Source organism: Balaenoptera acutorostrata, chromosome 3, assembly GCF_949987535.1.
Source record: "Balaenoptera acutorostrata chromosome 3, mBalAcu1.1, whole genome shotgun sequence".
Taxonomy (NCBI): Eukaryota; Metazoa; Chordata; class Mammalia; order Artiodactyla; family Balaenopteridae; genus Balaenoptera; species Balaenoptera acutorostrata.
The window spans coordinates 62,309,929-62,334,412 of NC_080066.1; the positions used below are offsets into that span (position 1 = coordinate 62,309,929).

General features: G+C 55.0%; 1 protein-coding gene across 1 annotated transcript in view; it reads right to left on the minus strand.

The window, feature by feature from the left end:
* The window catches only part of LOC103010859 (uncharacterized), a 97,625-nt gene that overhangs the window by 63,957 nt on the left and 9,184 nt on the right, over positions 1–24,484 (minus strand). Inside the window, exon 3 of the mRNA XM_057542673.1 lies at positions 9,863–9,976. Within this exon, the coding sequence (XP_057398656.1) occupies positions 9,863–9,976 (114 nt within the window). The remainder of the gene's footprint in view (positions 1–9,862; positions 9,977–24,484) is intronic.

The window sequence follows — 24,484 nt, forward strand, 5'->3', positions numbered from 1 at the left end:
CACCCCCCATGCCTGAGGCTAGGGAGCTGGGGAAGAGGCAGTGGCCCAAGCCCTGGACAGGTAAACTGAGGCAGCCTGAGAGCAAGTCTGTGCAGAGACTCCCCAGGATGGTCTAAGGTGGAGGAATGGGCAGGCCTGAGACTCAGAAAATCTGAGAAGAGTTAGCCCACACAGCAGGGGAGGAGGAATACCACTTAGCAAGCACAGCCCTGTCCCCCCCGGCCAAGGGCACAGAGCAGGGGGAGGTGGCAGGACTCCAAAGGCCCTGGGGTGGGGTTCTAAGGACAGACTCGGGGCACACGCACTCCCACTCAGACTGGCTTCTGGGGTTGGAAGGTCATCACTGAAGGCCCAGAGGCCTAGAGGTAAGGCCGCCCTAGCAGAGACCCTGCTCAGGTCCAGCAAATGAGGGACGCCGCTGCGAAGAGCCAAGGTGCCTTCCGCTCGCAGCCCACGCACATTAAGAATTATTCCTCTCGCCAGCAAACAATTTGTTACAATTATCCATCGCACACTTTTCCTAGTTGGGTGCCCTCCCATACGTCCTGGATTAATCCCGGAAGTCACTCCATTCATTTAGGACACGCCTGAGTGTGCCTCCTCTTTTATTAGGGAAATTTTTCATTGTTTTGAAGCACTCATAGGTTTTAATTTGGGGCTGAGATTTTAAAGCCTCCTTCAGTGGCTAAGACACATGAGTAGGCTTGTGGCTGGAAAGATTACCTCTGTCCTCAGATCTGGAAGGGCCTGGCAGGGGCCACCAGACCCTCTAGAGGAGGGGAGCAAGAGCACCTCCTCTCCATGGAGCCAGGGACTGCAGACCTCAGTGCTGTGTGGCATTGGGGCACACCCTCGACCTCTCTGAGCCTCCCCAAGAGAGGCAAAGTCAAGGAAGACTGCATATTTGGGTGTCCCTCTACTGAGTCCACCCAGAGAAATCTGGGAGATCATCACCTCTAAAACACACAGCCCTGGGCAGTAGTGTGGGGCCACTGAAAAAGCTAAAAGTTTGGAGTTCGTCAACTATACCCCAATAAAAATTTTAAAATAAAATAAAATAAAAGTTTGAAGTTCAGATCTGAAATGACCTGGGGCAGGTGAGTCATCAGCCTCTCTGAGCCTAGCTTCCACCTCCTCAGGATGAGCTAAGTGCCATCCCCTCTCTGGGCTGTTGTGCAAGCCCAAGTTCAGAGCAAAACTGACTCAGGGCCTGGCACACAGTGCGTGCTCAATAAGAATTACTCTCCTGGCCCTCCCAACCCACCACAGACCCCTCCCACTTCTCCATCTCTCAGTCTTGTGGTCCTCAAGAAGCCAGACCCCCTGGTTCCTTAATCCAGGCTTGAGGCTGCCCTCAGGCTGCGGCACCTCCAGCCAGAGCCTCTCCGCAGGCCCATCTTGCCAGTCTGGGTATCTGCCACCAACCTCCTCCCAGGCCTTGCAAGAGGCCTCCATACCCCCCACCCGAGGCCCCGGGGCCTGGGGAGTTCTGTCTGTACACAGTAAACCCCTGCCCCCCGCCACAGGCCCCATCCCATGCCAGGCTCTGTGCTGGGCTTCAGGCTGCATGTTTGCTGTCCCCCTGCCCTAAATCAAGAGACAGCTGTCCCACTCCCAATTTCTAGTCCCCCACCACCACCAGGGGTCCAGGGCTGGGACTTCTCTGGGCTCTGACTGCAACCCCCTCCCACCCCCCACTCCCCACCCCCATTACCATCCCCTTCCTGGTCTTTGCTCACCCAACCAGGCCTGCCCTCTCTACATTCCTCCCTGCCCCACCTCCTTCCCCAAATCTTCCTGGACACTAAGGTCCAGCTTCCTCCAGGAAGCCCTCCCTGACTTCTCCAGCCCTCATCTCCTTCCCTTTCCTGTACTCCCAGCATTTCTCCTCAGTCCCGCTAAGTTCACGTTGCTACTCAAAAGCAGGAACTATGTCACCTACTCATTTCGTGGCCACCAAGCCCAGTACCACTGGGTACTCAGGAAGGATGGGCTCATTAAATGATTCAGAGGGAAGGGTGTAGAAGACTCTCACTGATGGAGTACACACCTCTGTGAACAGGTCTCATCATGCCCCTTGAGCTGATGGAGAAACTGAAGTTAAGAGAAGTGAAGCACCTACCAAAGCAACAGGGCTGGCATGTGAACCAGCCCCACCAAATGGTGCTGTTAAGACACAGTCCAGGAAATTCCCTGGTGGTCCAGTGGTTAGGACTCTGCGCTTTCACTGCCAAGGGTGTGGGTTCCATCCCTGGTCAGGGAACTAAGATCCCACAAGCTGCATGGTGCGGCCAAAAAAAAGACACAGTCCACAAATCCACATTCCACTGACATGACCCACCAGCCCTGCAATTCACACACACTATCCCGTGTGACCCTCACCACCTCAGCTCCACTGTTATCTGTGCCACCCAGGAGGAAACTGGGATCCAGAGAGGCGGGGTCACTTCTCAAGGCCACACAAACTGTTAAGTGGCAGCACTGGAACTTGAATCCGAAGTCTCTCCATTCCCAACCTGGTCAGAGGGCCTATCAAGACCCCCCTCACGGGGTCTGTAGACCAGCCTTCGCACCCTGGTGCCCTCCCCTCCTCAGGCTGCTGGATGGCCCTCCCTGTCCCCAACCAGCACATCATCTGCTCCCAATTATCGGCCCAACCCCAGGACTCCAGGGAGCACTTGCACGGTTGATCGACCTTTTGGAGGGGCCTGGCTCTCAGGGTTCTGGGTATTTACACAGACAGCCTTGCTGCGGTGGCTCCCGGAAAGTAGGACATGTCGGGGGAGGGTAGGAAGGCAGGTGCAGACTGAAAACACTCCCGCCATCCTCCACACCACCTGGACAGCAGAGCCACCCGTGGCACGGGCTCCTCGAATGACCTTAACAAGTCCTGGGGGCGGACCCTGTGGGGACTGGGGTAAAGGCCTGGACTGCCCACTGAGGGAAAGGCCTTGGCCAATGTCCCCTCCAACTCCTCTCTGCTCAGTGACCTGGAAGACCTCGGGGGACATGGGAAGAGAAGCCCCTTTTTAGCAAGAACACCTCTCTGCGTCTAGGGGTCACTTTACGTCACTGCTCCCTCATCTGTAAGTGGAGTTCAGGAAATAGAGGCCTCCACATTCTAGACATTCAGGGAAACTAGGCTGGCTTATCCCAGCAGGATCTGAGGATGCAGCTCTCCTGGGACACCCAGCAGACATTCAGCTCCAAGCAGGACAGATCTGGTCTCCCAGGAAACCAGCTGTGTAGCACTGAGTAGGGGTGCCAAGCTGAAAGGCAGGTGGACACACCCACCAAACAGCTACAAAACCACACCCAGGATGTTACCACGGAGCCCGGGGTCTCAGAAGCCAAGAGGTGCTGCCCCCTATGCAAACTGTCTGCTCCTGAGCACAAGGTCAGGCCATGTTCACCATTACAGACTGTCATCACCACACCCCAGCCTCCTCCCAACTCTATGCTGGCCTGAGTGGAAGAGGACAGAGGGTTCACAGTAGAAGGCACCAGTGTGTGGGGTTCAGGCTAGAGCCAGAGGGGCGTAAGGGCTGCAGGGGGTGGAGGTAAGGACAGTTTCCCCCTCTTTGCCCTCCCCATGCCAATCCCCATCTCCACTGCTGAGCAGAAAGGAGCTGCCCCCCCCCTCATCACACACAACCATCATTCTCAAGGCTGGGGCACCCGTCTTCAGTGTCCCCCACCCTCTCATCTGCAGCTCAGGCTCCACTCTGTCTCTCTCCAAGCCCAGCTCAAGCACTTTCATTATTCAGAAGAGCCTCTTGATTGAAAAGGCCTCTAAGGCATCTCGCAAATAAGAATCCTTTAATTGGGAAGTTGTTAACTTCTCAAAGAAGAATTTTAATTTTGCTTCCCCACCATCTCCTCTCCCCGAAACCTATGAAAACTACGGACTAAAAACAAAGACTAACAAAGGCAAACACCCCAGGCACCCTGTCCCCAACTGCACAACGCCCAAGGCGGCAGAGGCAGAAGTGGCAGCTGCCCCCACAACTTGCACAGACCCCCCCCCGGACCCCCACCTAAGACTGTGCGAAGGCCTTGACCTCTCCCTTCGGGCATGCCTGCTCCATACCCCCCTCACCATCCACACAAAGGGTGGCAGATGGCTGAGGGGTTAATAGGATGACAGGGCACCCAGACAGGGCAGGGACTGCGTCTGTTGGGTTCCCAGAGCCAGACTCTCGATGCACATCTCCCCATAACCTCCTCTGCTGTCTTCTATCACACTGTCCTGTAGCTGATGACTTTAAATTATATTTATTGAGCATTTGCTATGTGCCAGACATTGCTCTAAGGCCTTATGTGCACCAACCGACTTAATCCATACAAGGTCAATGCTATTATTATTCCCAATTTACTGATGAAGAGACTGAGGCCCAGAGAGCTTAAGTAAATGGCCTAAATTTACACCATTAGTGAGAGGCAGAGCTGGGACTGGATTCCAGGCAGTCTGACCCCAGAGTGGGCATAACCTAAAGTGCCACCTTCACCCGCCCGCCCCCCTCCATGGCCTGTGAGCTCCTTGAGGACCAGGGCCATGACAATCTCATCTCTGGGTTCCTGGGGACAGCACAGAGCCTAGCAAACAGCCCACACTTAAGAAATGCCTGCAAGGGCTTCCCTGGTGGCGCAGTGGTTGAGAGTCTGCCTGCCAATGCAGGGGACACGGGTTCAAGCCCTGGTCTGGAAAGATCCCGCATGCCACGGAGCAGCTGGGCCCGTGAGCCACAATTGCTGAGCCTGCGCGTCTGGAGCCTGTGCTCCGCAGCGGGGGGGGGGCCACGATAGTGAGAGGCCCGCGCACCGCGATGGAGGGTGGCCCCCGCTTGCCGCAACTGGGGAAGCCCCTCGCACAGAAACGAAGACCCAACACAGCCATAAATAAATAAATACATAAATAAATAAAATTTAAAAACAAAAAACAACAACAACAACAAAAAACTGGGGACAACTTAAATCTCCAATAAAAAAAAAAAAAAAAAGAAATGCCTGCAAAAGGAAAGCACTTTCCCAGTGGTTCTCTCCTTCTAGCCTCACCAGAGGCCTGTGACAAAAACAAGCAGGAAAGATGGTCCCTGGTTCACAGTCAAGGTAGACTGAGGCTCAGAAGTGAAAGCAACTGCCCCAGGTCACCCAGCTAGTGGGTGCAGAGGCCAGGGAGCTCCTCCTCCAGCGCCGACTGTGCGTACCTGCCTTCCACCCTGAGTGTACAGGGACTGGGTTGTTACCGTCACACACCAGGTACCATGTTCCTGGGCCCCAATTAAAACCCCGGCCTGAAACAAACACCAGGAAGCCCTGGGGTAGGAATCTCCTCTCTCCACCCCTGACAGCTCAGGGCAGCCTCAACACCACCTTGTATACCTCAAGGCATGAGATGCTCACCACCACCAGGGCTGCCTGGTCCACTGTTCACTGCTCTGGAAATCCCAGGCTAGTCGCATGCTGTTACCAGTTGAGTTTTGCTCCTCAAATTTATATGTTGAGTTTCTAAACCCCAGTACCTCAGAATGTGAGCTTATCTGGAAATGGGGTCATTGCAGGTGTAATTAACTAATTAGGATGAGGTCATACTGGAGTAGGGTGGGTGTGGCCAACCAGTATGGCTGGTGTCCTGATAAGAAGGGAAATTTGGACATACACATACCCAGGGAGAACGCCATGTGAAGAGACATAGGGGGAAGATGACCATCTATAAGCCAAGGAGAAAAGCCTGGAATAGATCCTCCCTCACAGCCCTCAGAAGGAACCAACCCTGCTGACACCTTGATTTCAGACTTCTAGCCTCCAGAACTATGAGAAATAAGCCACCCAGTTTGTGGTTACAGAAGACCTAGGGAGGGTGAGCTGACAGCAGTTTCTCCAGGCTGGTAAATCTAGACAGCTTGTCTGTAAGCCTTGGGTAACAGGCCCACCCATGGGCAAGGAGCCCCCATGGGCTGGATCCCTAAGCAGTAAGGCCCAGATTCCTCCTCTACATGCTCTTGTCCAGGCTCTGAGGCTTTATTTTTTATCTTTTTTTTTTTAAATAAATTTATTTATTTATTTATTTGTGTAGTTATTTATTTATTTATTTATTTCTGGCTGTGTTGGGTCTTCACTGCGGTGAGCGGGCTTTTCATTGCAGTGGTTTCTCTTTGTTGCGGAGCACGGGCTCTAGGCACGCGGGCTTCAGTAGTTGTGGCACACAGGCTCAGTAGTTGTGGCTCACGGGCTCTAGAGCGCAGGCTCAGTAGTTGTGGTGCACGGGCTTAGTTGCTCCGCGGCATGTGGGATCTTCCCGGACCAGGGCTTGAACCCGTGTCCCCTGCACTGGCAGGTGGATTCTTAACCACTGCACCACCAGGGAAGCCCCCAGGGTCTGAGGCTTTACACACACCCTTCCCCCCGCACCCCCACCCTTGGTCAGACTGCTGACAACTCCTTCATTTACATGCCCACCCCAGCCTCTGCCCTCAGCTGTAGCCGTACAAACCCACAGTCTGTGCATCCCCTCCACGTGGATACTGGCATCTCAAACATACCACTTCCAAACAGGACTCTTCCTTTCCCTTCCAAATTCATCCTTGGCCCCCTGAGCTCAGCTCAGTCAAAGGCTCTACCAGCCACCCCGTTCTCAGGCTCTGACCCCTCACAGCCCACAGTCCATCCTTCAGTACCCCTTCAGTCTCCTACCCTCAGCCACTCCTCCCCACCCAGGCCCAGTCCGCCAGCTCTCTCCGGGCTGATGCTGGGGCCTCCGCATGGGCCTACCAGCTTCTACTCTTCCCCCCGACCCACAACGCCCCCCCCAGTCTTTTCCCCATGAGGCTCTGAGAGGGAGCCTGTGAGCCATGAATAACCTCCATTCACACTCTCTAACAAGAGGCCCTGCAAGCCCATTTCTCAGCCCTTCTTCCCCACCGGCTGCTCCCTGCTCAGAGCCTAACCAGACCTCCAGGGGCCTATTCCCTCTCCTCAGGTCTCTGCTCACAGGGCAGCTCACCTGAGAGGCCTTTTCCAGACCACCCTGCAGAGGACAGCTCTCCCACATGCTCTCTCCCTTTTCCAGCCTTATTTTTCTCCACGGCTCTTATTATTCCCTAACCTTTATTATGAATTTACTTCTCTGGTCATTTTCTGTCTACTCTGTTAGAATTTAAGCTCTATGAGGGCAATGACCTGGTCTAACTTATTCACCTGTGAATGCCGGGCACATAGAACAGTGCCTAACACGCAGCAGGTGTTCGATAAGTATGTGTCGAATGATGAATGAGCCATGGAATGAATGAATGACTTCAGTAAGCATTTGTGCAACACCTGGCATAAAGGGAACAGAGGGGCAAATCAGGCTAGGTCTGCCCTGAGGTCTGTGGGGAGAAAGACCCACGCCCATAGGTAATCCCGCCCAGCGTGTGAGCAGTGCTGGTGTGAACACACGTGCACGGGGAAATGAGGACTGGGAGGGGGCCACCAGATGGGCCCAGAGGTCAGGGAAGCTTCCTGGAAGAGACACCCCACCCCCAGCCTCCCTTCCTGGCTCTCCAAGGTCATGGGCCACCTCCCACTCTCCACCAAGGGGAAGGAGGGAGGCCTGTCTGAGCAGCAGCACTGATTCAGAAGTCCGTAAGTGTTCAGAGCTGGTGTGTGTGTCCCTCCTGCACCGAGACCTGGGCAGGGCTCACCAGAGAGAGAGGGGGGCTTGATTTCAACGCCATTGATCCCTCCAGGGAGCGAGAGGTCAAGGGCTGTGGCATCTGGGACCCCCAGCCTCATCTGCCTTTCCCCCGCTCCACCAACCTGCCCCCTCCCCTCCGACCACAGGAGCAGCCAGAGGAGGCTGAAGACGGCAAAGAAAGACCTGAACTCCCTCCAGGGCTTTGCTGAGTCAAGTCTCAACTCCTCAGCAGGTCTCGAAGGCTCCCTGTGACCAGCCCTGCCCCACTCCTGGGCACCTCACTCCGCAAACACTCCAAAGTCCCCCACCTGTATACCTCTGCTTAGCCTGGGCCCTCCTCCTCCCCCAATCCTTTTCCACCCATCATAACTCTACATACATCATCTTGTTCATCCAGGCATTCTTTATGATGACACACCACGGGAAACAATCAAACCCTACCACAGAGAATTGGTTAAACATGCTACGGCACACAGGCTGGAACATTATGCTGCCATTAAAAATCACATTACAGAAGAGTATTTAATGATGGGCAAATGATCTTAGTATAGTATTAAGTGCAAAAGGCAGGTTAGAAAATAGTAAGTGCAGTTTGATCCCAATTATGATATAAATATGTAATTTGTAAAAGACTGACAGGCAAAACACCCAAGTGCTCACATTTTCTATGGAGAAATGCAGGCTTTTTTATTATCAGAAAAACAGAACATTTTAAATGAATCCTACAGCCTTCCAGGCTCAGCTCAGGCAGCCCTCCTTCAGGGCTCTCCAGCCCCCCAGCTGAGAGGGGCCCCTGTTAGTTTCCCGTCTCCCTGCCCACTGAGCTTCCTGGTGCCTCACGCTGTCGCCTAGCCAGCGGGGAGGCTGCTGCGGCCCCTGATGGGGAAGGGGGGGCAGGGCCCAGCCACCGCCTCCCTGACGCCCCTGCCCCCAGTCCTCCCATCACCCCTGGCTGCCTTGCAGATAACCCTGACCACATCCTCTCTCCCCATCTCCCAGCAGCAATTACAGGTTAAACTGGAGGGGCTAATTAGCTGCTCATTCCACCCGGGGCTGACTGATTAGCAGGAATACTTTGATGGAGGTAACTGGACTTCAAAACGAGCCCTAGCGCCCAGGAAGGAAATCCAGCCGTCCGCTCCCTGCCACACCCCGCGGCTTCCTGAATGGGAGGACAGTGTCGGCTGAGCCGCAGCCATACCACAGCTGTCACCCAATCCTTCAGGAGACGGGGTGGAGGCCCACTGCGCTGCTGAGCCACGAGGTCTTCCCTCTCTGAAAAATGGGGTTAACATTCCAGTCCAGCCTGCTGCCCTGAGCCCTCCCCCGGTGCTCCTTCTGTGTAGCAAACTTTCTCAGGGGTCACAGAGAGGCCTGTCCAGAGCAAAGCATTGGCCGGGAAAAAGGGAAGTCACCTGTTCAAAGTCACAGGCAAGGCAGCAACCCAGGCCCCCCTCCTTCCCCATCTACCACCTCTTTGGGACTTGCTGTAGTTCCTCCACATCCCCTCACGTGAGACACAGAGTGGGAAGGCCTGTCACCTCCCACCTTCTGGGTGTCCTGCTCCTGGTGATACAGTCCAAGAGGCCATCTACTCTGCTCACACGGCGCCAAGGTCACCTGGCCACCAGTGCTTGTCACACGCACGCACCTGGGGCTGAGCCTCATCCTGCCTTGAAGGTGTCTGGATCCACACATTGACTCTGGCTTGGAGACCCATTAAATTCCACACGTTGGAGCCAGTGCCAGCCTCTTGACAGTTTCCTGGACCCTGATTGTCTCAGTCTACACGTTCCCACTCCCTCCTGACCTAGAGTCATGCACACATTTGGTCAACGATGGGACAGAACCAAGGACAGAGCCCTTCAGCTCACCATTAGAGACTTGCCATTCCATGCGGGAACCCATTAGCCGGCACGCCTGTGAAACCGTGTCACTCAGAAAAATGCCCCAGGCTTCTGAGCTGGCTGCCAGAGCCCTGCCATAGCAAAAGCAATACTGGGAGGTGGCCCAACAGAATCAAACCTCCTGGACTTGAATTCATGTGGGGATGGAAAGGTGGGAACACCCCCCGGAAAGACTGCCCCTCGATGGCCTTCCCACAGCCTCTCCCTTGGGGACACCACATCCACCCCCCCATGGCCCACGCCAGCCCCGCTCTCCCAGCGGCCCAGAGCAGCTTCTTACCTCAGGTCGGGCAGGCGTTTGGGGAGTGCAGCTGCTGGGGGATCAGCCTGGTTTGACTCGGTCTCTCTCTTTGCCTGTGGGCACAGGAGCCTCAGGGCCTGTGGGAGCAGGAGGCTGTGGGAGAAGGAGATGAGCCGTCAGCCAGAGCAGAGCAGCAGAGGCCAGTTTGGGGAGCAGCCGGGGGCCGTGCACACAGGGAGTCTGATCCCACCCGGCTGGGCAATAAACACTCACACATCTCACACACAAACACACACACACACACTCTTGCTGACACACTCACACTTGCACACTCGCACATGTACTCGCTCATTGGCACACTTGTGTTTATACACACGCACATGCTCTCACATGTACACACACATGCACTTACTCTCTGACACACATATCACTCACACACTGGCATTTACACACACATGCTCTCACTCACTGACACACATATCACTCACACACTGGCATTTACACACACGTGCTCTCACTCACTGACACTCACATACACTCACATGCCACCATCTAGGGCAGGTGGAGCTCTGGGAATGATGGGGCTTCTGGCAGCAGGCAGAGAGGGGGGTGTCTGAACATGCCTCCCCCCACAACTGGCTCTGTGACCTTGGGAAAGTCAAGTCCCTGAGCCTCACTTCCCTCATCCGTAAAATGGGGATACCGTCCCTCCCGCCAGGACTGCTGGGAAGATACAAGCAGACAAGGGATGCACGGCCTGGGGCTCAGTAGGTGCCCAGCCAACACCAGGGCCTGCCTTCCCCCCCAGCCTGGCTCCAGGAAGCAGGCCCCGGGGCTGGCCCCTGAGAGCGGGCACAGCAGAGCACCAGGAGTGCCTCTCCCTGGGCCTGAGCCCCAGCTTCCTGGTTCCCAAGGATGCCCTCTGCTCCCAGCCACCCACCTCCCCGCCTTCCTTCCCCAGCCTCTTCTAGTTCATTCCTTCACCAAACACTCTCCAAGGGCAGCTCGGGTCCCTGTCCCCCCACCCTCCATGAGTGGAGTAAGACACTAGGGAGTCTTGTCTCCTTGGCAAGGCCCCAAGACACAGGCCTGGGGCTGAAAGTCCGAGGAGGCAGGTCGACTCCCAGCTTCCTCACTTGCTGGCTGTGTGGCCCTGGGCCAAGCTTCCCCCTCTGAGCCTTAGTTTCCTCAGCCTCTCAGACCAAGACCCAAATCCCCCTCTCAGATAAAGACCTAAATCCCTTTCTGAGCTATTGCCAAGAGGTTCCAACCCCATCAGTGATTCTCTAAGCATGAGACACGCTGCTGGAGGTACATAAGGGGATTCTAGGTGGTATGTAGACAAACATTTTTATTTTCACAGGTGTGTGTTTATTTTTCTGTGTATTTTTTAAAAAAATGACAAGTATATCACAGCTGTGATTTCACGGATGTGTGGCGTGGGGAGCGCTGGGTAATCCACCTTCAAACGTGAGTCAACGCAAAGACAAGGGTTAAGAAAACGCGAGTGCAGGTAGCACCCAGAGGTGGCTATAACCATGATGGTGAAAGGGAGACACAGAAAGTCGGCATCTAATAGGGTCTGGCTCCCAGCAGCCCTCACGAGGGTTAGCAGCTCCCTTCTTCCCTGACAGGCCAGGCCAGCCCCTCCTTTTCCTCTTAATTCCCCACATGGCACCATAAAACACAGGCCTAAGTCCCCGGGGGGACTCACAAGGCCTTCCAGATGGGATGGATGGACGCATGGATGGAGGGGGCTTGGAGGTGGTTGCCATAAAGTGGGCAGAAGATGGCAAAGGCCTCTGAGTCTCTCCCAAAGTCAACATTCCCTCAAGTCTAACATGCAAAGATGGAATTTCTAGCTACATGGTAGGTGAAGATGGAGGGACTCTCTAAAGGCAAGTCTTCTCGTTTCATGGGTTGTAAACTTCTCCTCCAAGAAAGAGGCAGAGAATTGGGCGCGTTTCAGGGTCCACCTTGGCTTTCCTCTCCTGACAACAGAGCCACAAGCAGTGTGGACCCAATAAGAGAGGCCTGCCTAGCCCCACAGTTCACCAGCCCCAAATTATGCCCTCTGCTGCCAGCAGGTCCCAAGGGTGCCTCCCAATGGCTGCCGATCCTGGAGGACAGGACAGGACAGGACATCGTGATGCTAGCCTGGGACAGAGGGGTAGCCAGAGCCTGGGCAGTTCCTCAGGCCTGGGTCCTCCAAGCCAGGCCTATCCAGGCAGGGGTACCCTGAGTGGACGCCCAAGCTGGCTCCCAGTAGATTGGCACAAGTCAGCAAAGCCCAGGCCAACCCAGGCAGCCCTGTCCCGGGCAGGCCTCCAGACCACCTGGCTGGCAGCCCTGAGCCCATTTCCACCTGAGCTGGCAGGACAAACCATCCTCACAGCTCCTCTCCAAGCACCCAGCTGCCATGTTCCATGATAATGAATGGGCCTCCCGCTCCCTTCTTCCCAAACCTTCCTGAAGCTCCCACTCTCCACGGTGGCATCACAAGGAGTTGCTATGGAAATGTGACCACAGGCAGAGCATGACAATGATTTGGGGCAGGGGAGGAGACACAGTGGGAGCCGGGAGCTCTCCTGGACACGAGGCCTGCCTGTGTGCTGAGTCCTAGAAAGGACATGAAATCCCAGCTGCACGCCTCACAGCCCAGGGGGGTGATGGGGACCATGGCAGAGGTGGGGGGGGGCCGCTTCCATCCTGCCCTCCTGGCTCCTTACCCCCTCAGTGGAGCCCAGGGAACCCTGGGAATCAGATGCCTGTGTCTTCAACAGAATTAACACATGCCCCAGGGAATGTGAGACTTCCACGGAAACAGCTACTTCAGGATGCTGCTAAAGTGACTTCAGTACTGTGGCGGGCTGGCACCAGTAGGTGCTCAGCGAATACTGTGATCAAAGAGGATAGTACTGGCGTGTGTATATGCAAGTGTGTGTGTGTGTGTGTGTGTGTGTGTGTGTAAGAGAGAGAGACAGAGACATGTGCCTGCTCTGGTCAACACAGTCACAGAATCACAGAGCTTGAAAGGCCCATTGTACAGATGGAGAGACTGAGGCCCAGTGAGTGTCAGGGTCAACCCAGCAAGTCAGCCAAAAAGTCAAGTCCAGAACCCTGGTCTCCTCTCCCCCAGACCTGAACCCTCTACCTAATACCCCTGGTTTTTCATTCATTCATTCATTCATTCTACTTTTGGTAAGCGCCTACTATGCGCTTGGTGACTGGGATAAAGAGATGTGAAGGATACCGCCCCTGCCTGCCAGAAGCTCAGAGAGGAGACAGGCCATCATAGTCAGGGGGAGGGGGCTGGGACAAAAGTCCAAGGGGCTGCAGGAGCCCAGGGAAGGTTACCTCAGAGATTTCGGTTATGTGCTTCTGAGCCGTGCTTCAAAGAGACCCCAACTTGTCTCCCAACTGCTCCCTCAGCCCAAGGCCCCCTACAGTCCCCACGCAGAGGCCTGCAGTGTGGGGCAGTACTGAGCCCACCTGCCCTCACCTCCAGGAGGTCATGGGGTGTTCCCCATTAGCACCCCCAATCTCCAGAAATGAGGAACCATGAGAAAAGTACCTTGCTACACAGAAGGAGCTCAAAGAAAGTTGGTGCCCTGGTGCCCTTCTCCTCCCCCAGGCTCAGCATCCTCCTGCACTGTTCACTCTTTCCTTGTTCATTCTTGCTTTCCTGGGCACCTCCCATGAGCCAAGCATAGCACTGGGCCTGGGGTGGAGCAGAGAACAAGTGAGCCCTAGTCATCAGCCATCACACTCGTTGAATTCAAGTCCCCATCTCTGTCAGCAGCATGCAAATTCTCTCCTGTAGTGGGTTTTTTGGAGGGTGTAGTACTGAGAGGGCAAGAGGGGACACCTTTCACAGCTTGGCTTGGAAGACCTGCCAGCTCTGCTGTATCCCACATGGGCCACACCTCCCAGCAGCTGGTTCATATGCCCACAACCAATTTCACACAGGCGGAAACCAAGACCCTGAGAGGTGGCCAGGTGGACCCCAGGTTGCTCAGCACTGAGAAGGAAGGACAGGAAAAGAGCAGTGAGGACAGAAGGGAAAGGCCAGGTCCAGGGCTGTGGAAGTGGAGGAAGGAGCTGTCTGGGATGGCTTCCTGGTGGAGGAGGGATGGGGGTTAGCTCAGAGCCTTTCCTCAGCCTCCCAACAGGAAATGAGTTTCCGTGAGAAAGAGAACAGAGCCAGTGTCTGTTCTGCCAGCCTATGTGACTTGGGGCTGCGCTGGCAGGCGGAGGATGAGGGGGGCATGTTCCCTAACAGCCACGGTCCCATCCCAACCCACTGAGGGCTGCCACAGCCGCCATCTCACATCCCTAATTACCGCTGCTCAATGGGGAACCAGCTGGGGATGGGAAAACAGTAGAGACACAGAAAGGGAGGGACAGAGCACATGAGAGACAGAGGCCCGAAGAAAGAGCAACTGTCTCCCCAAAGCCAGAGGACAGAGAGAGAGGCAGAGAGATGAAATGGATGGGCAGATGGGGCCATCCCTCCCTCTCCCAGAGCCAGTGCTGTAGCTGCCAGGAGGAGTCCACAAACCAGGGCTTTGCAAAGATTTCTCAGCAATAAAATTCTTATTTGAAATGAAACCTTACGCAGTGGGGGAAGCCTTCTATGCCAGACATTAAATCCAGAAGCCATAAAGTGAAAATTTGATAAATCCGACTACATAAACACATAAAAACATCTGTACAGCAAAGACACTATAAACAAAGTTAAAAGGCAAGTGAGACACTGGAAGAAAATATCACTAATATACAAAGAGCCCCTACAAATCAATAAGAAAAAAAAGACAAAAGAAGAGAAAAATTGGCAGTGAATTAGAAATCCGTAGAGGAGGAACTAAATTGGCCAATAAACATATGAAAAGATGTTCTATCTCACTAGCAATCAGGGGAATGCAAATGAAAACAACATGATATCATTTTTTGCCCATCAGACTGGGAAAAATTAAAATGATTGATAACAACCAGTGCTGGCAAGGATGTGGGGAAATGAGCACTCATGGACCATCGGAAGGAGAGGGAATTGGCTCAACCTTTGGAAGGGTAATTTGGCAGTACTGAATAACGTTTTAAACCCACACACCCTACCACCTAGTAATCTCATGTCTAGGAGCTTCTCCTACAGAAATGATAGCATAGGCACTCACATATAAATATTCTAGGATGTTCATAGCTGCATTGCTGGTAAGAGTAAAAAAGAAATGGCCTAAATGTTTATCAAGAAGGGAACGTTTAAACAGAATACAGCACATCCATACTATGGAACACTCCGCAGCCACACAGCCCTTTGACAGAAGGAGGCACCTCTATGCATAACAATATGAAAAAAAATCAAGCTGTATAATGCTATTTCAGAAGGAACCCATTTTTATAAATAGCAGATTGTTGGTTTATGCCCCAAAAGGCTGGAGGATAATATCCAGACAGTACAGTGATCGCCTCTTAGGTGGGGGACGAGGGGGCTTTCATGGTCTCCATTGCCTACAAAATGTGTTACTGAATTTTCAATAAAGAGTTAATTTTTTTCTTTAAACCCTGCCGGGACCCCAATATAAAATGCAGATCTGAGCAGATCTGCTGTGGTTGAAATGGGAGGGGCCTATGCAGCCCCACCACCACCCCCATAGCCCCCAGGCCCCTTCAGGGACACCAGGGCTCCAGGACCAGTTTGAGAACCTCAGCTGGAGAATGTGGGGCCCATACCTTCACTCCCCCAAACCAAGGCCAGCGGGGCAGAGGGTGGCCCAAGTCATACAGGCAGTACAGACGGGTCAGAGCTAGAGGCCTCTGGCTCCTCAGCAGGGCTCTGGCCCTCCAGGGCTGGGGCGGGAGGTTTCCCTAGGTGACCAGGAAACCCTGGAACATCACAGTCTTGGGAACCCCAGGCTGAGGCTCAGGGGAGCCCAGGGGGTGAGGGCAACACGGGAAGGGTCTTAGTAGAAAACTCCAGGGGAGGGGGCTTTGAGGTCCAGCTCTGAGCTCTCACAGGGCTCCTGTGCTAGGGAAGGAGAGGGAAGGAAAGAGGAGAAGGGAAAGCAACAGGGAAGCTGTGGTGTGCTTCCCTCTGTGCAGAGAGAGGCTGGGCAAGCCCGTGGGTACAGGTAGAGGGCACTGCTGTGTGCAGGTGTGCGGTGCTTGGAGAGAGGGGGCTCGTGTGGGTCTGCGGCGGTGACTGTGAAGGGCATGTGTGTCGTCGTGTCTACATCTAGAGTGTGTGTGTGTGTGTGTGTGTGTGTGTGTGTGTGTGTCTGTGTGTGTGTGTGTGTTAGGGCGTCTGGGCAGCCAGCAGGCCCGTAGAGAGGCCAGGAGCGGGTGGCAAATTCCAGAGACCCATCCACAACTGGCCCTCAGCCTCATGCCTGACCCAGTGCCTCCCAATACTGCCCTACCCTCCAATGAGAGGAGGCATCAAGGACTCAAGTTTGTGGAAAGAATGAGCGGGTTATCACAGCACTCAGGCCCCAGCCAGGCACTGGGTGGAGCAGCAAGGGCGTGGCCACGGGACTGAGACGCCTAGCCTCCCATCCTAGGACAACATGACAGGTCACATTAACCATGTCACCTGGAATCGATTAAAGCACAGTTCCTAACAGGGGTCCCCTGGGACGGGGAACTTAGGAGGTCTGTGAGCACTGAAACTGCACAAAACTAGATGTGCATTTATGCACATGGTGCAGGGAGGGGAGGGTGCATTGTTTCGGGTCGAGGGCCCTGGCTTTCATCAGATTCCCCAAGTGGCCCACAGACCAAAAAGACTCAGAACCATCGAGCAGGAAGGGAGCAAGGCTGGGCGTCCGAAGGACAGAGGTCTCAGGGGCTCATTAACCCCTGTGTCTGCCTGTACGTCCACGGGGGTGTTGGAAGGCAGGGGCTAGGACAGGTTCTGCGGCTCCAGGCCCCAATCAGGACCCCCGCGAGAGTCCCAGGGGGTGGATGCTAGCTCCGAGCAGGGACAAGAGCCGTCCAAGGTGAGCGGGGCTGCCTCGGCAGCGGGGAAGCACCTCGTCGTGCAGGGGTGAGAGCACAGGCTAGATAGGCAGAGGTCAGGGTGAGCAAGTGGCGACCCTGAGTCTCATTCTCAGACTCTGTGGGCCTCAGTATCCCCAGGGCTACACCCCAGGTACACAAGGTGTACCCTGGGAGTCCATTCTGAGCGTGTGAAAGGAAGGGCCAGGGCCATGCAGGGGTGAGGCTCAGGCTGTAGGGCTGAGTGTACGGTCCCGCATTTGGGAGTCCTCCCACCTGGTATTGGCCTCAGCCCCTCTTCCCTCCTGGGGTAGCGGGCAGGCTGCCCCACACTGCTGACTAGGTCTGCAGAGTCCAAGACCTTCTTGGGTGTCACCACCTCCCACAGGACAGTGACCCCAGAAAGTACAGGAATAAGAGGTTTCATTACAGTCCTGGACTGGGGCCAAGGGAGCCCAAGGGCTGGACAGAAGCACTGAGCAGGGCTGGCAGCCAGGCCAAGGCATACGAGCTCAGTGGAGCCCCCCAAACTCTCTCTGAGCCCTCCAGGGGCCTCTCTCAGCCTGGCCTGGGGAAACTGAGGCACAGAGAGAGCCCTCTGTCCTGGGTCACACAGGGAGTTGGTGGCAGATCTGGGCCAGGATCCCAGGCCTCCCGCCCCTGGCTGAGCTTACTCTGGGCACAAACACAGCTTGTCCGCCTCAGGTGACTCAGTGCCCGTCTCAGCACCCTTAATCCTGCCAGAAAGAGGCAGCTGGCACTGGGGCTCCAACACACTGATTCACATGCAGGCCTGCAGGGCCCCCTGGATCCAAACACCCTGACCTCAGTTTCCCCCTCTCTAAAACAGAGGTACAAAAACTCCTGTTGTGAGGATTAGAAGAGCACAGATGCACAGGCTGCTTAGGGGCACTTTCCAACCTCCCATCTCTGGGCCTCAGTTTCCCCATCTCTAAACAAGAGGGTTGCTCTGAGTGATTCCCCAGGTCCCCAGAGCCTCTGAGGCTTCTGGGAAACTTGCCTGGGTGCACAGCCCATACCCATGTCTGTGGGGAGACAGGCTGCAGCGGCAGAGACCAGGGCCTGTCCTCAAGGAGCTCCTTGCTAGTTGGAAAGTGAGAAGTGTGGGGACTTCCCTGGTGGCACAGTGGTTAAGAATCCGCCTGCCAGTGCAGGGGACATGGGTTTGATCCCTGGTCCAGGAAGATCCCACATGCCACGGAGCAACTAAGTCCATGCACCACAACTACTGAACCTGTGCTCTAGAGCCCGCGAGCCACAACGACTGAGCCCATGTGCTGCAACTACTGAGCCCGCATGCCACAACTACTGAGCCTGCGTGCCACAACTACTGAAGCCCGTGCGCCTAGAGCCCATGCTCCACAACAAAAGAAGCCACCACAATGAGAAGCCCGCACACTGCAATGAAGAGTAGACCCCGCTTGCCACCACTAGAGAAAGCCCGCGTGCAGCAATGAAGACCCAACGCAGTCAAAAATAAAAAATTTAAAAATTAAAAAAAAAGAAAGTGAGAAGGGTGACTGTGGAGCAAAGACTACTTAGCAGAGCTGGGTGTGAAAGCATCCATGGAAGGGCTCCCAAACATGCCTGCACACTGCCACAGTCTCCACCTCTCCCTTTTGCTTCACACCCAGCCTGCTCCACTCATTACCTGCCCATCCCCTTTAGGCACTAGGTTTGTACCCCTGCTCCAGGGGCCACAAGAAGCTTGAAAATAGAAAACCCATTGTGAGCTGGGCAGTAATCAAGGAAGGCTTTCTGGAGGAGACAGGACAAAAAGAATCAAGTTCACACAGGGGACCTTGAATACCCAGATGAGGAATCCAGACCCTGAGGAGCCACTGGCAGTTTCATACGGGCCCCCTCACCCTGGGCAGAGATGCCAGACCCCACCCCAGGCTGGCCTCAGAGCTGTGTCCCCAGCAGAGGGCTTGAGGGGGTGGGGGACCTAGGCACCAGGCCCCCTCCACCCCTCCTCCACAGCCATGGACTCTGACTCCATCCCAGAGAAATGAGTCCTGGTCGGCGATGCCCAGCGGCCGCGGAGGCCTCATTGCAAAGAGCTTTGCTGCTGGTGAGTGCCGTCTGGCCAGGGAGGGCTCCCCGACAGATTAAGAGCAATGCCGGCCCGGACTCATTCATATTCCGGTCTGGCTGCTGGCTTCAATATGGCTGAGAGAGGCGAGGGCAGAGGCGGCCCTCCGAGAATGCCCGGCGATGATTCCACTCCAATTCCAATTTATTTTCTATCATTAATGCTTTTGAAAAGCCCCACATGCTCTGCAAACAGGGAAGGAGCACGGGGCTCGGGAGGGGAGGAGAGGAGAGGGCTGGGGGTGGACGGGGGCGCGACAGAGGTGGTGCGGGCAGCCGGCGAGGGGCCCTGAGACCTGGGTTCAAATCCGCACCCCATCTCCACCTGCCTAGAGAACACTGGGGGTAAACCTGGCCTATACCTGGCAGTGGGGAACGGCCCCTGCTCTGCCTAACTCAGGGGACAGTTTCCAAGATCTACTGAGGGGTCAGAGGTGAGCAGGCTTTATATATTGTAAAGGGCTGTACACCTTGAGGAACCGAGAGCGAAGCAAACCTGATTGACCATGGCAACAGAGGCCTATGAACTGGACGCCTGCCTCCCCAGCTATACTGGGGGACCCCCACCCCTGGGTGCAGGAAAGGTCTGGGCTGCCTCTCACCCCAGCACAAGCAGAGGAGATAAGGATTTGGGTCCCCTGTCCCCTGCCTTGTCCGTCTCACACTGCCAGCCTCCCTACCCCCACCCCCCCACAGGCTTACCAGGACCAAAAGGCCCTAATCCCTCCCACCCCTCCAACCCTGCAAGAAGAAGATAGTTATAAGCTTCCCAGCTGAGCCACATAGAATACTCTGATTACTTTTCCTTTCTTGACAGCTCTGTTTTCCCTGGAGCTTATAACTACCCTTGGGATCAAGTCCAAACTCCCCACCTCCATGCAAAGCTCTCCCAGGCAACTCAGGCCCATCTGGGCAGCCTCAACTCCTCCCTGGCCTGACCCCACCCTCAGTTCCAGCGCTGACCACCCCTCGTCTTCGCACATGTTATTTCCTGTCTGGAACTCCCTCCTCCTTGGCCACAGGTTCAAACTCCTACCCCCTCTTCAAGATGCAGCCCAGGTTCTCCTCTATGAAGCTTTTCCCAACTTCCCTGGCCAGCCCTGTTCTGTGCTTCTAAGTATCCCGTACCCACCTATGTTACAACTCAGCAATATGGTAATTATGTTTGTGTGGCAGCTCCCCTCCATTCAGCAAGTGGCCAGGGGCTGCGTCTGATTCGTCCCCAGCATTCCCAGTGCTTGGCAAAGTGCCTGGCTCACAGTAGAGCCACTGATTCAGTAAACTGATCTTAATAGAGCACCTACTGTGTGTCAGGCTCGGTGCTGGGGATGCAGCAACAAAGACAGAGCCCGTCCTTGCCCTCAAGTTCTTCCAGTGGATGTACTCAGGGTAATGTCTGTTGAATGAATAGACATACGACCACCTTGTAAATGGGGAAACTGAGGCACAGAGAGGCAAAATGCCCTGTCCAAGGGTGCCTCTGCCTCCTTGCCCACACCTCTTTCTACTCCATTTCTCTCCCAGAACCTTAGCAGCAGTGAGGAGGAACTCAAAACTAAAGGTTAGAATCAAAAAAAAAAAAGAAAAAAGGAAGAAGAGAACGTGGTGGATTTTCCTCCTTTCTCAATAATGTAAAGAAAACTGCTTTTGCCAACTATGGCAGCTTAAAAGCAATTAGAGTTTTTGGAGGGGACTCTGGGCACAAGCAGAAGAGACAGAGTGAGCGCCCAGCACAGAATTTTTCCAGCATTCGTTTGTATCAAGCAAAAGGGGGAAAAAAAAGTGTTAAAACAGCAATTTCTAGCAGCAGAGATGGTGGAGATAAAATATTTACAGCCTCCAAGGGAGGGGCCTGGGAGGGGCCAAAGACCCCCACTCCTACTCCTCTGGAGGCAGGAAAAGGGAGGGCAAAAAATGGGAGACAAGGAGAGATGAGCCACCTCCCCACCACTCCTGTCCCGACAGGAGCTGTGGGGCAAGGAGGGGAGAAGCCCCCAGGTGCCCCTACTCTCTCACCCCTTCCCCACCATTCATGGCCCACAGCCACTAACCAGCCCCCAGACATCAGAGATCCATCCCTCCAATCCTCAGACCTGGCTCTGCTCAAAATCCAGAGAACATCACCACTCCGAGCTGGCATTTGAGGCCTGCACAGCCCAGGCCCCTCTCCAGCCTCTTCTCCAGATGCTCCCCACAGGGCACGCTGCCCTGACTGTTTTCCGAGGACCCTCGCTCAGTCCCACCTCCAGGCCTTAGCCTGAGGAGGGACTATAAGGAATGTGTACCCCTCCCCTCAGGGGGAGGTAAGTCAGGTTGGAGGGTGTAGACCTTGAGCAGATGACGGAGCCAAGGACACACAGCTCTAGACCGAACGCTAGACTTCCAACCATGCCTCTCCCACTGAACCGCTCCTTCCCTACCTGGACCCTTCACCTGCCCCTTGGCCTCCTCTCTCCAAATACACAGCAGCCTCCAGCGGCATCTTCCTGAACCCTAACTTCCTCCGTCCCAGCTGCAGCAGAGACTCCCCTCATGTGGCACACAAATGACATACTCTCCATTAGAAGCAGACGTTCCTAGGTTCAAATGTCAGCTCCTCCACTCACTAACCGTGTGACCTTTGCAAGTCCCTCAATCTCTCTAAGCCTCAGTTTCCTCATCTGTTAAATGGGAATAGTAATAGTACCTATCTCATGGGATTGTTTTTAGGATTAAATGAGGTAATGTATGTAAAGCACCTGGCACTATGACTAACATTTAGTAGGTGTTTAATGAACTCACCTCTGCCCTACTTCATGTTCAGTCCTCAAGCGTGACTCTCCAGGCCTCAAGATGGCCCATACACGTGCACACAGCCTCCCGTGTCATCTTGTCATCACCTGATAAATGCACAGAAGGCACACAACTAGCTGGGAGCAGAGGGAGGAGGTGCTGAAGGGCTCTGCACACACTCAGAGGCCCAATCCCTCTGCACAGAGCCAGGGAGCCTCTCACTTTGCTTGGCTTAGGAAGGATTCCTCCAAGAACAGCAGGGAGCCTCAGTCAGACCCTGAGAACTTGCCAGGCCAGGAGGAGGTGACTGGAGGCTCAGCCTTCCCTCCAGCCTGTGGTGCAGCGCATCCCTCAGCCATCCTTCCAGCCCTACTGGACAAAGGCAAACACCAAGGCCCAGGGAACGGCAGTTAGTAGTAAATCCCAGAGCAGAAACCAAGTCTCGAAGACAGTGTGGTCCAGCAAAGCTGGGTAGTTCTGGTCTCAAATCCCAGTCCCACCGTTGACCAGCTGGGTGACCTCTCTAAGCCTCAGTTTCCTCATCTGTAAAATGGAACCCATAATGCCCACTTTGCAGGGCAGTTGTATGCACTAACAAGGGTAGTGCTCTTCCAGCGCCCTGCCAAGGTTCCAGCATGCAGTCAGTCAGCATGGGGACATATGCTTGTTCTGTCCCATCTTTTCCCTGGACTCCAGGCACAGTGCACTCCCTACCCCGCAGCACTGGGAGAGCAGAGGGAAGGCCTGGAAGTGGGGGCAACAGGACCTGCCCTATTTCCTGTGATCTTTCCCAGCCCACTGCCCACCCAGCAGGGGGCTAAAGGACCAGCCAACAGACAGGCCAACAGCCACGGCCAATCCTCCCTGCCCCACTCTCAGAGCAGAAGAGGTCCATTCCCTGCCTCATTTTATCCAGGAGAGGTAGTGACATGTCCCAGGTCATACAGCCCCCATCAAGCCACTTGGAGGAAGTCGGGTGTTTTCCTCTCTTTCCCCAACTTCAGAGAATACACAGCCTCGACATAGGGTCTGGCAGTGCCACAGGGCTGTAGACCAGGAATCAGAAGGTGTTTTGAGGTCTCTGTCTCTTGCTTCCCCTCTGATTGCCTTCCTCCCACCGGGCTCTCCCACCCACTGCCCCTACTCCTGTCCTCAAGAAAGAAGCCCAGCAGTAAGCCTGGCACTAATCAGGGCTCTGCTCATTGTGGGGGCAGAGATGGGAGCACATGAGGACTCTCTGAGCCCTAGATGGCTGAGCCTCAGGACACCCTACTGCAGCCTCCTCCCATTCATACCCATTCTCCCCACTGGCAAGTAACTGGGGCGGGGGCGGTGTGCGTGTGTATGCAGACAGGATCACAGGTCCTAAGAACCTGGGGCCCACCCCCAGGATGACTGATAGCCCTTCCCCAGCTGGGCCCGCCTCCGTCCCTTTGCATCTAGGGGAGAACTGGTCTGTCTGAACCACAAACCCACGAGGCCCAGGAGCTGGGGATCCTGGGACTGAGAAGCCGGATGCCTGACTTATTGCCTAGGCTCTACAGTGCTCTTCAATGTGAGACCCAAGATGCAGTTGGCCACTCCCTGTGCCTCAGTTTCCTTATCTGGAACCTAAAAGAATGAGATCATCTCTGAGCCTGCCTTCTCCTTCTGACATTCTCCAATTGCATACCTATGACCTCTGGGGCCCTCAAAGAGTCAAGAGGTGCTCCCAAGTCACCAAGGGCACTAAGGGCAGAAAAAGGAGTCCCAAGCATGTGTGGGTGCCGGGGGGCAGGATCACCCTGACCCCAAGGAGACAAGGAATCCCAGGGAGACCTGCACCTACCCTAGGCTGGCAGAGGACACCCATCCTCCCTCCCCAGGGAAGAAACTGGGCCCAGGCAGGAGAGCGAACACGGCTCCTCAGTGAGGCTAGAGGCAGCCAGAGCCCTCTCTCCTTTCTGCACGTGCCCCAGCTCACCCCTCCATGCCTCACTTCCCATCTCTGTTCTGAGGCTACGGAAGACTCAGCCCAGCCCAGATCTCAGGCTCGGCCCCAAGCTGTGCCACCTGCCCCCTGGACTCCAGGCACAGTGCCCTCCCTACCCTGCAGCACATACAACCCCAGTTCCCCCAAAGCCCCTGGCTGCCCAGGCTAGGATCCTGAGCCCTCCCTCCAGGCAGCCCTCCCCGTGCCTTCCCCACTGGCCTCCAAGGCGGCTGGTGGGGGCAGCCCTACTCCTTGTGCCAGCAGGGGCTCCCCTGGCCCTGCATGGCCAGAGCCTGATAACAGTCTCCTAAATTAAACAATAAACAAGAAGTTGTTCTAGATTTTCCTGACGCTGCAGTTCTTGATTAATCCCCATAGCAAACAAAAGGAAAAGAGCCCCGGTTACCCTAAGAGAGACTCACTTCCTGTTTCCAGGCGGAACCTCCAGCCTGAGCCAGAGGAACCCCCAGAGGGGGATCCTGCTCCAGCCACCTGCCAGGCTCCAGACCACTTACCCCCTCCCTTTCCCCCCACCATCTCGGCCAATCCTGGGTTGACACCCTTAGCGGCCTCCTAGATCCCACCTCTCCTCCCCTCCGGCTCTGCGCTATGTGACCTTGGACAGGCCAGGTCACCTCACAGGCCTCAGTCTCCGCAGCTCTCAAACATCCTCACCTCTCAAGGATAAAATGAAATATGTGACCACTTGAGGTTAGACAGAAATTTTCTTGTATTTTTTAGAGATGGATGCTGAAATATTTAGGGGTGAAATGTCATGATGTCTATAATTTACTTTAAACTACTTCAGA